Source organism: Ursus arctos, unplaced genomic scaffold (assembly GCF_023065955.2).
Source record: "Ursus arctos isolate Adak ecotype North America unplaced genomic scaffold, UrsArc2.0 scaffold_32, whole genome shotgun sequence".
In the NCBI taxonomy this organism is placed as follows: domain Eukaryota; kingdom Metazoa; phylum Chordata; class Mammalia; order Carnivora; family Ursidae; genus Ursus; species Ursus arctos.
In genome coordinates this window covers 16,441,886-16,453,898 of record NW_026623008.1, presented here as the reverse complement: position 1 = coordinate 16,453,898, position 12,013 = coordinate 16,441,886, and the positions used below count along the sequence as shown (strand labels likewise).

The following is a 12,013-nucleotide window of genomic DNA, read 5'->3' as shown; positions in this document are numbered from 1 at the left end:
CCTCATCTGTAAAGTGGGGCGAATAGTCCCCCCTCAGAGGGCTGTCGTGTAAAGCGCTTAGAAGGACAGGCGGCAGGAGAGTGACCACCCAGTAAATATGAATTATTATTGTTATTGAGTGTTTTTATTTTTTGGTCACGGTGCTAAGTATGTGTTGTATCTTGCTTCTCAGAGTAGTCCTGTGACTCAGTGCCTATGAGCACGCCATTTACAGACGAGGGCACTGAGGCTGAGCGATGCCATGACTGGCTTGTGGTCACACGGTGAGAAAGCGGCCAAAGCCAGCAGGTGAACCCAGGTCTGTGTATGGGCTTAGATGAGATAATGCATAAAATGCCCTCAGCACTGGCCCAGGTCCTGGAAACCACTCAGCACATTTTCAATGCCATCAACACCATCGCTGTTTTTAATTTTATTATTATTACTTCTCGTTTGCTTCCATGATGAGACAAGAGCTTGTTGGAGTCAGGGACCGGGTACGTTCTGGGTCCTTAGCACCAGCGTGCATTTGCTGAGTTAATAAAGAAAGGATCTTGGGACAGTCCCCCACGTCCCAGGTCAATGACATGCATCCAACATGCAAGAGGGCCTAGAAGGGTGAACATGCTGGTCACAAGGAGGTGGGGTTTTACAGGTGCTGTTGGCATCCTGGAAAGATGGGGGAGCCATTAGGGAGGATGCTTGTGGTAAGACGAGAATTCATGGGTCTAGGAGACTCTGAGATGTTCAGCTAGGCAAAGGCCGGGGCCCGGGCCCAGTGGTTAAAGCAGATGCTACGAGGGGACGCCGGAGTCTGGTTATAAGTAAAGCTACCCTGGAGCTTGGCTGGTTGGTGAAAGGGCTGCCAGACTCCCGGCAATGACAGCTATGACCTTACTACTATCCGGTGAGCGCTAACTACGTGTGAGGCATATTGCTAAGTTTCTATACATCTAGTCCCAACTTGACACTAGTTTGATAACGATGATGATGACAATGAGAGAGTTGTCATCATCCCCATTTATAGATGAGAAAACTGAGACTCAGAGCTGCTCAGGGCCACACAGTTAGGGCTGAATCAGCTGTATAATTTCCATCTGTCTGGCATCAGAGCCCATACTGTTAACTCTGCTGCTCCTCAGAGATTATTAGAGCAGGAAAGGTACTCAGAGACCATGGGGTCCTGGACTGGGAGACACACAGCATGTGGGCTGCAGCCTCCCCTTCTCTTGCCCAGGGCAGACATCACTAATCCATCCCAGCACTTCTTCCTGCTGAACTTCAGAATTTTTCTCAATCCAGCTGCAAGTCACTGGAGTCATGCACGGATAAAACAGGTGTGCTCTCAAAGATCGAATATGATGCTTTCATTTTGTAGCTGAGAAAAATTTGGACCAGGGAAGGGAAGTGACTTGCTCAGAGTGTCTCTGCAAATTAGGGCTGAGCTCCTGAGAGTCCCCCGAAAGGAAGCCCCCTGGCAGACAGGATGGCAATGGGGGAGTCCACGTGCGTTCCAGCCACAGACACGGGGCCTCTCTGGATGGCTCGTTCCTGAGCAGCAGGGAGGGTTGACGTCTAGAAGAGGGGGTGCCCTTTCTGATTCGCACAAAGGCACTTGGAAGGAACGGGAGCCTTCGAGTTCATTCTGTTTGCCCTCCTCTTGCCCTCTGGGTGTTGCTCACCTTCTGTCATGGTCTGGAAGTACATCTTGCCGCTGTAGCGCCCGTAGCCCGCCACGGTGCGTGCCCGCACCTGGAAGACATAGATGGCGCCGGCTTTGAGGCCCTGCACAGTGACCGTGTTGGTGGGGCTTTTTATGGCTGTGGCGTTGTACTCACTGAGCTCCTGCCGAGGAACAGAGAAGACCATTAGCAAGGCTGCTGCCCACGGTGGGCCCAGAGCCCACTCCTGCCCCTGGGGGCGGGGTTGGCCACTGGAAAAAACATCTGTCGTTCCCAATTCTTCACTCCCTCCCTGTAACAGAATCACACACCCATACTTTCTGCATGTGACTTCCCACAAAAGAAGGCAGAGTGTATTTCTCTGCCTCGTGGATGCCGAATTTGTCCATGAGTCTTGCTTTGGTCCTTGGAACATTCTAGAGGACATGATGCAAGTGGAGGCTTTACAGGCGCTTGCTGAGTTCGCTTGGCCTCTTGTGCTCCTGCCTTCAGCCAGGACGGGGCTGAACCTGGGTAACAGCTGGTTCCAGAATGAGAAACATGTAGGGAAGACCTTGACCTAACTCCTAGGCTGAAACAGGGCCACCTCGGTTGACCCACAGACTCCAACCAATGAGCAAGAAAAACAGGCGCTTGGAAACCATTGTGTTTGGGGGACTGTAGATTTTGCAGCCCCCTTCTCGGTGATAGCTGACTAATACACAGATGCTGAGCGGCCACCGCGTGCAGCCCGGGAGGCCTAGGCTGTGAGTTCTTGGAGACAGCAGGGAGAGGGCCTACTTTACCCACTTCCGCATCCCCCTTCCTGCCCCATGCCTTGATAGGGTAGGTGGAGGGACCTGTGCTGAGCCACAGCACACTTGAGTGAGGCAAGAATTAAGGCCCAGATGGGGAAAGTGACGTTCAAGGTCATGTAGGAGCTGGTGGCTGCTCTGGGACTCAAAACCAGGCTCCCACGTGGAACCACCTCTAAGGTCCCAGGTTTGAGTACCCAGGACCTCGTGTTCCCTCCTTCGAGAGCTGCGGAATGCCAGTTCTGACCGGAGTCCTGCCCAGGGCGACGCAAGGAGTGCGGGACAAGACCAAGATGAGCTGCTGCGTGAGAACGGAGCTGTGGCTGAGCAGGACGCAGCGTCTGCCAGTCTAGACGATGCTCATTCAGACAGCTGTCAGCCACCCCCCAAGCCTTCCCTAAACACCCTCTTTGCACGAGGCCCTGGGGACTCCAAGGGACGAAGGCACGGGCACGGGATTCAGAGAGCTCAGTTCAGAAAAACAAACAGTATGGAGACTTCGGCCCTTCGAGGATCACAAACGCTTCTGAGAAGCTGATGAAAGCTATGAACCTCTGTGCAGAAAAATGCACACCGGATTGTGCATGCCGGGCACGCACACGTGCGCTGCAGAGCCCTTGAAAACGCTCTCAAAACCAACAGCTTCAGTGTGCGCAATGTCACTACGGGCACCAGAGCCTAGAGGTTAAGATCACAAATTGGAGCCAGACTTCCTGGGTTCAAGTCCTGACTCTCCCACTTATTACCTTTGCGACCTTGGGCAAGTTTCTTAACCTCTCTTTGCCTCTTCATCATCTGTAAAATGGGGATAATAATGGTCACAGCCACCTCCGAGGGCTGTTTAGAGGATAAAATGCATTAATATGAATAATGCGCTGATACAGTGGGCTGGGGGCACGTGAGCTCGCCTGGGTGGGGGCCATCAGGTGAAGTCAGGCAACGCTCTCTGCAGAGGGGGGTTCTGCAATGGAATTTCGAAGAATAAACAAGTCACCCAGATCAAAAAGGGGGAGTGCATGCTTGGCAAGGAGTACCAGGTGCAAAGGCAAGGAGGTGAGAAAGAACTTGAGATATGGGGGTTAGAGAAGGGGATGACCTGTGAGAGCCTCCTCCCCACCCCTTCACACCTCCCAGGGGCAGCAGCACATACGAAGTCTCTTTTCTTGAGCCAGCTCTTCTGCCGCCTCTGCCAGGAAACCTGCTTGACCTCTCAGCCAGATGTGCCTCCCCTCCTCTGAGCCCTGGAGCACTTGCGTGGATGCCCTAGGAGGGGGTTTCTGCTACGTCCCCTCATCCTGGGCAGCGGCTGATTGCATAACCTTGACTGTAAACTCCCGAAGGCAGGGGCTGTGTTTTATTCCCCTGTACTAAGCACAGAAGCCTACACACATAGCCCTGCTCCAATGCCCATGGGGTGAAGGCTGGACTCCTCAGCTTGGCGTTCTAGAACCTTCATGACTCACCCTTTGCCGGTCTTGCCTGCCACAACCCCAGTATCCTCCACGCTCTAGTCATACCCAAAGGCTTTCCTAAACTCCCTTTCTTGGTAGGGCTGCCAGATTTAGCAAATAAAAATGTATGATGTTCAGTTAAATCTGAATTTCAGAAAAACAATGAATAATTTCTTTTGTATAAGTTCTTCCCATGCAATATTTAAAACACAATTATACTAAAAAATTATTTAAAAAAATTTAAATGTAACTGGTGTCCTATATTCTATTTGGCAACCCTACCTTCCCTGGACACTCTGAGCCTTGGCAAGTGCTGTTTCCCCTCTGCGAAATACCCTTTCCCCATCTGCTGTTCATCGAGACTTAGTACAAGTACCACCTTTCCTGGGAAAACTTCTCAGATGTCCCAGAGAGAGTTGCAGGTCCATTGCCTCCTCTCCCACCTGTTGTTCTGATATGCATGTGTTTTCTCTAAGAACTGTGGGTTTCCCGAGGGCAGAGACCTTGTCTCATTCATCTCCGGGACCCGCAGGCTCAACACCCGTAGGTGCTCACTAACTACCGCCGATAAAAAATGAGTGAACATCGTAGACTCAAAAAAAAAAAAAAGCCATGAACGAATGTTGCAGTACCAAGATTGTCCACTAGGTACCGCCAGCCAACATGGAATCTGCTCTGGTTTGACAAGGGGATGGATTCTGCAGACTGAGTGGGTTGGGTGTCCACTTAGAGAGGATGGAAGTTTTAAGTTCCTGATTATAGGAGGGAGCTGGGAAGTAACTGCCAGTGGCATGGGTGCCTCAGGAGAATGAGGAATGAACCTCGTGGATCGCTTCCCTAAAGCAGGGAACAGGACAGAGCAGGGGATCGAAAGTTATTTCAAATGCCGATTCTTCCCCTTACTTGCACTGTGACCTTGGAAAGACCCTTCACTCCCCTGGGCCCCTGTTTTCTACTCCAGAAAAGGAACGACAAATGCCAGCCTCTCAGGGTTGTTGTGATCGGGTAACATCTGGCACAAAGGAGCTGCTCTAGACATATTTGCTCCCCTCTCTCCTCCGCCATGGCTGGAGCACCTTTATCTGAATTAGGACTAAACACCAACGGGTTAAGGGAAGAAATTTAGTACTAAATCCACCAGTCCCGGGGCACATGTGTGGCTCGGTCAGTGAAGCGTCAGACTCTTGATTTCGGCTCAGGTCATGATCTCAGGGTCGTGAGATCAAGCCCCACATCGGGCTCTGCGTTCAGCGTGGAGTCTGCTGGAGATGCTCTCTCTCCCTCCCCCTCTGCCCCTCCCCCCACTCACACTCACTCTCTAAATAAATAAATAAAATGTTAGGGGCGCCTGGGTGGCACAGCGGTTAAAGCATCTGCCTTCGGCTCAGGGCATGATCCTGGAGTTCCGGGATCGAGCCCCACATCAGGCTCCTCTGCTATGAGCCTGCTTCTTCCTCTCCCACTCCCCCTGCTTGTGTTCCCTCCCTCACTGGCTGTCTCTATCTCTGTCAAATAAATAAATAAAATCTTTAAAAAAAAAAAAATGTTAAAAAAAAAAAAAAAAGAAGGGGCACCTGGGTGGCACAGCGGTTAAGCGTCTGCCTTCGGCTCAGGGCGTGATCCCGGCATTATGGGATCGAGCCCCACATCAGGCTCCTCTGCTATGAGCCTGCTTCTTCCACTCCCACTCCCCCTGCTTGTGTTCCCTCTCTCGCTGGCTGTCTCTATCTCTGTCAAATAAATAAATAAAATCTTATAAAAAAAAGGAAATCTACCCGTCCTTAGTTTGAATCCTTACCCGGAGATTATGGGACAGTGAGGCACTGGGTGCATTTCTTAAGCCCTATGGGCCTTGGTCTTCTCATCTTTAAAGTGGGATAACACCACCCTATGCCACACAGAATGGGTGTGGAGATTCAATAGGAAAAAAATGGGTAAAGCTTTTAGCATACTCTCCAGCACACATAAGGACTTGATAAATATTGGCTATCGCCCTCATCGTTATCAACACCGTGACAGGGCAAGCCTTCGCTGATGTTCATGAAATGAATAAGTGTGAGAACAAACCTCTCCATGTCCAACCTGGACAACCGTCCCCACTGCTCCACGTACCCTGGACAACAACCAATGAAGCCTGGACTTTCATAGCTCATCCCCATCGCCCCCAACCTTCCTCCCCTTCCGCTCTGCAAGTGGAAATTTCTGTTGAATAAACACAAATCGCTGAGGCCTACAGGGGCCCATCTGCCATAGGTGGCCCCACAAATGAATCTTCTCCTGGAGCGCTGGGGGAGCCAAAGGGGGCATGAACCTCCGAGCTCTGGGGCAGCTGCCAAAGGAGGCCACCTCCCCCAGGACGCTGGAGCCGATGGAAACAGCCAGCGCCGGTCTGGCCAACACCATTCGTCAGCGGCATCCAGAAGCCTTCCAGCAAAGTGGTTTTTAGCTCCGGGCTCCGGGCAGGCTGGGAAATCCCCAGTGGAGCTGGGGAAAGGCCAAACGGGGAGCCCGCTCCAAAAAGAGCCCTTTCTAAAGCAGGAAGGGAGGAGTGGGAAAGATAGTGGGGGCGGGGCCCCCACGGGTCGGCAGGGCTGGCTGCCGAGCTCCCCTACCTGGGGAGATCTGCAGCCTTCATTAAAGAAATCAATTGCAGGCACCGGGAGGATTCCGAAGTGTTTGGGAAGAGCCGGCTGCGGACTTGTCAGAATCCATCCCGCATTCTGGCTGTCCCTCCCGACGGAAGCCTGAGAGGCTGGGGACCGAGACTGCTCTGACCCCTGTCTGCCGTCTCCTCTGACACTTGCCGTCAGCTCCTTTTTCCTTCTCTCCTTAGACATGCCATCGTCCTGATTCTGTCCATCCGGTTCTGTTTTATCTCTGCACACCCTCCTGTCTGTTCTTGGCCGTACCTTTCCACCCCTGGCAAGCCTCGCCCCTGTATCTCCACATCACAAACCCACCCTGGCCCCAGGAAAAGGCACCACCAGCCGTTGGGAGCTGTCCTCCACACTTCCCTGGTCCCCTGAGTTTCCAAATACCGTCTGAATCTGTTGGCTTCTCACCATCTCTGCTGCCAGCCCCTACTCCCTGCCACCGTCGTCTCTCACTTAGTGTCCCATGAGAGCCCTCTAAAGGGTCTGTGTCTCCAGAACCCCCTTACAGTCTATTCTCCACACAGCAAGCTACAGGGATCTTTAACATAATCTGAGTCAGATCACACCATTCCAGAACCTTCTGATGGCTTCCCATAGTACTTTAAATTGAATCCAGACTCCAAAGGCGTGGAAGGCCCACCACAACCCAGCCCTGTCTCCCTCTCCAACTCCTTCCCTACTAATCTTGCTGTTGTTCATATTGCTCCTCCACACTTGCCTTCTCCTGCCCCAGGGCCTTTGCATGTGCTGTTCTTGCTGTCTGGAATGACTGCTCTCATCACTCGTCTGTCTGGTGAACTCCTAGCATCTTTCAAGGCTCAGCTCAAATGTCACTAGAATGATTTACCCTCACTTGACCCAGATCATGGGTCTCTCCTTGGTGTCCATAAGGACCTTTGTTGGCCCTTCTGTGACTGTGCTACAATTGGTCTCATGGCTATTTATGTCTGGATCTGTCTTTTCCCCTGGACTGCGAAGGCCTTGAGGCCTCTGGGCATGTCTGGCTAATTGCAGTATTCCCAGTACTGAGCCCAGGGCCCAGCCCAAAGTTGGCGACAGTGAATATCGAATGAACTGGTGTCCATCTCTCACTGGCAGATGCCAAGCTGCCTCTTACTGCGCCCCAGGCCCCGGGAGGAGGGGCTGACAGAGTAGGGCCATGTCTCACCACACTCGTAACTCAGGCCTGTCCCTCTCTGGCCATTTGTACCTCAGATCCTCCTTCAGAGCCTGGTCCTGTCCACCTTTACACAGTCATCCCAGAAGCATCCCAGAAGGCAGGAGAGCCAGGTGAGGAGAGAGAGCATAGGCCCAAATCCTTGCTCTGCCACTTAGCAGCTGGGTGCTCTTGGACAAGTCGCACAACTTCTCTGTGCCTCAGTTTCCCCTCCCGTCCACTGGGGTGAATGGCACTACTGTGAGGAGGAACGAGATGATGGAGGCGGTGAGCAGGTGGTGGCCGCGGCTGCTGCAGGGCCTGCGGGTCCTGCCCCCGTGGCAGAGGCCTGGGGATGCCGGGCCGCCGCAGAAAGTAGGGCAGAGCTGCCTCCCGGTTCACACCTCCAGCAGCCTCCCCAGCCCCTCCCGTCTTGGTAGGAAATGGGCCGGCGGCAGGACCCGCGCTGGGATTCCTCATTTCCGCTCTGGTCTTCGGGGACAAACACTTTCAGTTCCGTTTAATCATAAAGCTTCTTAATTAGCGTTTTTTTTTTTTTTTCTTTGTTGAATTCTGAGTTGCTAAGCTGTCCCCGCCAGAAGGGGTGGAAATGCTGGTTTCTGCAGGGCCTGGGGCTTCCGGGGCCTGGGAACAGCTGGTCTGGCTCATGCTACAGGACACCTGGCTCCTTCAGGCCCTCGAGGGCCCAGCGAGGACCGGAGCCGCTTCCCTCACATCATCCTCAGCTCAGGCCATCCAACAGCGCCTCTTGAGCACCTACTGTGTGCCAGGCTGGGGAAACAGCAGACGGTAAGGCAAGGTCTCCACCCTGGAGGAACAGGCCCTGGGAAGGGATCTTTTCACTTATTCCTTCAACCAATATTATCAAGTGTCGCTTTGGTGCCGGGCCCAGGATGCTGGGGAGAAGACGGTGAATGGGACAGATGTGGTCCCTGGCCTCTCAGAAGGCACTGCCTAGAGCAAGGGACGAGCAAGGACACAGCAATCACAAACCAGCTGCGTGAGGCTGGATAGGAGTTTGACGGCCTCCCGGCACTCATCAGGATCGGGCCGAGCCGGGGTCAGCAGAGTGGAAGGGTGGGGCTGGGCCTCACAAGGCAGGGCTCCAGCAGGGAGGCTGGATCTGCTTCCCTCTCTCTTCGTCTCAGCCGGGGGGGAGAGGCTTCCTATCCATTTCCAGGCCCCAACCCTCAACCAAAGCACTTCCTATAGTCATTCACACCTTAGTCTGAATGCGATCCCAATGACAATTTTCCCAGAGGCCCTTGCAGCCTCTGTGCCTCAGGATGCAGGTAAGAAAACTCTCCAGTCACAAAGAGGGTTTCCTGGACCTCTGATGTCCCGCTGCTGTATCCGCCCCCTGGCTCCTACACTGAGCAGGCCCCACGTTCAAATGTACCGGCCTCACATGGCCTCACAGGTAGTAGCTCTTGCCCACCATACGGCACGCACGGCAGACGGGAGGAAGGGAAAACACACTCTGCTGGGGCCGGGAGCTGTGCTGGGCACCACCCCTGCCTTTCCTCCTTCACCTGCGCAGCCCCTAGTCAAGAGACACAATCTCCTTTGGACGTGACACAGGAGGAAACTGAGGCTCACAGAGGTAAGATGCCTGCCCAAGGTCACACGGCCGGGTCTGGATGGACCTGGGATCTGAACCTATGGCTTCCCATTCCTAGTCCAATGCTCCTCTACGACACCAGTGGCTTCCAGCCCCGGCTCCTTGGGGGGTAACAAGGGTCTGGTTTAAAAGCTCAAAGAGAAATCGCTCTCTCCCCATACAAATGGCGGCCAGGCAAATGAAAACAAGTGTTTTAGCTGGAATCTGAGCAACACGGGGACGGAGCTCTAATCGCACCCTGGACAGAAGCTCTCTTGTGCAGTTTTAAATCTCTGCTTCAGATGGGTGAAGCTTTTTGGGAAACCAGTTTTTCAGAACCTCAGGCCCACTGAAGCCAAGAGGAAGGGTCTCGGTGAGGAAAGGGCCATGACCGTCGTTGTCTTTTACTGAGATTGCTGGCCCGGCGCCCCAGACCAACAAAAGCACGACTAAGAGAGGTCAAAGCACCTGCCTGACGTCCCACAGCTGGGGAGGACCGGAGTCAGAACTGAGCCAGGCAGCCTGACTCCGAGGCCAGTGCTCTCTCTGTGTCCAGTCTCACGCGATGGTAGAACCCCTGGCCCCAGGGAGGTGGGGGTGGGGGTGGGGAGTGCGCCCGGGAGCACGGGTACCTTCTCATAGTACTGCAGCTCATAGTCCAGGATGACACCGTTGGGCTGGTCAGGCTGGGACCACGACAGGGTGATGCTGTCCACGGTGCGGCTCACCTGGTGCATGATGGACACGGCCGATGGAGCTGGAAGAGAGGTCAGAGGTCAGGGGTCAGGGGTAGCAGGAGAGGGTGCAGCCTCTGGCCCCACTTTAGAGGTGCCCGCAAGGACAGAGTGGAGGATCAGAGAGGGGAAGGCTTCTGGCTGAGGCCACACAGCCTGCCTAGGGGGCTGACGGGGGCAAAGGGGCTTGTGGAGGACGTGGGTGCTGCTTTCATTAGGCACCAGCAGATCTCAGACACAGACGATGCTGGCCGTCCCTGGGGAGAGATAGATGCCCTGGGCCCTTCTCTGGCCCGGCCCAACGCAGCTGGATGGAGGGTGTTCATTCTCTCTGAGCGCTTACAGCCTACTGGACTGGGGAACTTACAGACCCAAGACAGGATGATGGGGCTCTGGGAGAGGCGAGCGGAGAGGGTGGGAGATTCCCTCGTTCCTTCTGCAAGTGCCTACTGTGCGCCAGGGATCTAGCACTGAATACAAATGTCCGCCAAAAATAAATTTATAAAAATAAATCCACAGCTCCTATGGAAAACAGTTTGGCAGTTCCTTCAAGAGTTAAGCATAGCTTTACCACATGACCCAGCATTTGCACTCCTAATTTTCTATCCCCAAGAACTGCAAGCAGGTCCTCCAACAAACACCTGTACACGACTGTTGAGAGCAGCACGGTTCCCAGTAGCCAAGAGCCGGGAAGCCCCAAGGCGTTCCTCCGCGGACGAAGGGACACACGGATCGTGGTGTATCACCATAGACTCCTAGCTAGCTGTAGAATAAATCCCGTACCACATAGGCTACAGTGTCGATGGACTTCAAAACATGCAAAGGGACGGACACAGAGGTCCCATATTTTATGAGTCCGTTCGTATGCCATATTCAGAGTAGGTAAATCCATCCATAGATAGCAAGCGGTTGGGAAGGGAGGAAGGGAGAATGTTCTGGGCCCAGACAGAGGTGGTGGTCGCACAGCACTGGGAAGGCCCTGAATGCCACTGAATCGTACACGTTAAAACGGTTCATCGTATATAAATTCGACCTCAACAAAATCCCTCCCTCCGTCGCTCCCTCCCCCTAGCGTGGCTAGTGTCATCATGGAGGTTAAAGGAAGGGGACAGGAAGTCAGGGGAGGCCTGGGTAGTGCTGGGAGGACTCTTGGAAATAATTTAGTCCCGTCCCTTCGTTCTATTGATGTGGAAGCTGAGGTCCAGGGACGAGTTGCGAGCTGCCCTTTTTCTGGATTCCTATTTCCTGTTTCACCGGGGCCTGTGTTTCTCGCCTCCTTCTCAGGTGGAACGAACCTGTGCAAAGCACCTACTGTGCGTCACCCGCAGCCCGGGGCCCTTCACACCTGTTCCCTGAGCTGATCGTTGGTGAGGGGACAGTATCGGGCCCACTGACAGGCGAAGACGCCAAAGGTCAGAGGAGCAAGTGGCTTCTTGGGATCACACAGCCCTCACGTCCTCGGTAGGGGAGCTGGGATTTGAACCCAGGTCTGCTGGGGCAGGGCTCGGCCCATGAGTTGGATAGGGGCAGGGGTGGACTCCTGACATGGTGTGACTGGAGTGGGTGTGACACGGTGTGACCGGAGTGGGCCTCCTTGCCTCTCCGGGCCTGAGGTTTTCATGGTCTCAGGAGCAGCTGAGGGCTCCTGGGCCAGTCTGTGGCAAGCAGATGCTCTGTCTCGGCCCACACAGGCTGTCTGAAGGTTGCGACGGACCCTTTTCCTCCTCATGCACATCTTGCTTCCCAGGTGCTTTGTACGGATGTGAGTATGGAACGGGGGCCGGTAGGAGCCCATCGGGCCTTAAAGCCTGGCAATGACTCACCTGTCCCCTGCTGTTTCTGTCCCTTCAGCCCCAGGGTGGAGGGAACGTTGTGTTGCTTAGAAGACCCAGGCTCTACTCCCTGGTCTGCCACTCACTGACTGTGTGACCTTGGGCAAGCT

At 54.0% G+C, this 12,013-nt stretch overlaps 1 protein-coding gene across 4 annotated transcripts in view; it reads right to left on the bottom strand.

Moving 5' to 3' along the window:
- Positions 1-12,013, bottom strand: part of EPHB2 (EPH receptor B2) — a 182,839-nt gene that overhangs the window by 16,422 nt on the left and 154,404 nt on the right. For 2 of the 4 annotated variants that reach the window (XM_026517095.4, XM_026517097.4), the window contains exons 6-7: positions 9,970-10,094; positions 1,662-1,824 (exon numbers count right to left, since the gene is read on the bottom strand). In XM_026517095.4, coding sequence (XP_026372880.2) covers positions 1,662-1,824; positions 9,970-10,094 — 288 coding nt within the window. The remainder of the gene's footprint in view (positions 1-1,661; positions 1,825-9,969; positions 10,095-12,013) is intronic. The other 2 variants (XM_026517096.4, XM_048221976.2) reach the window with 1 other exon arrangement.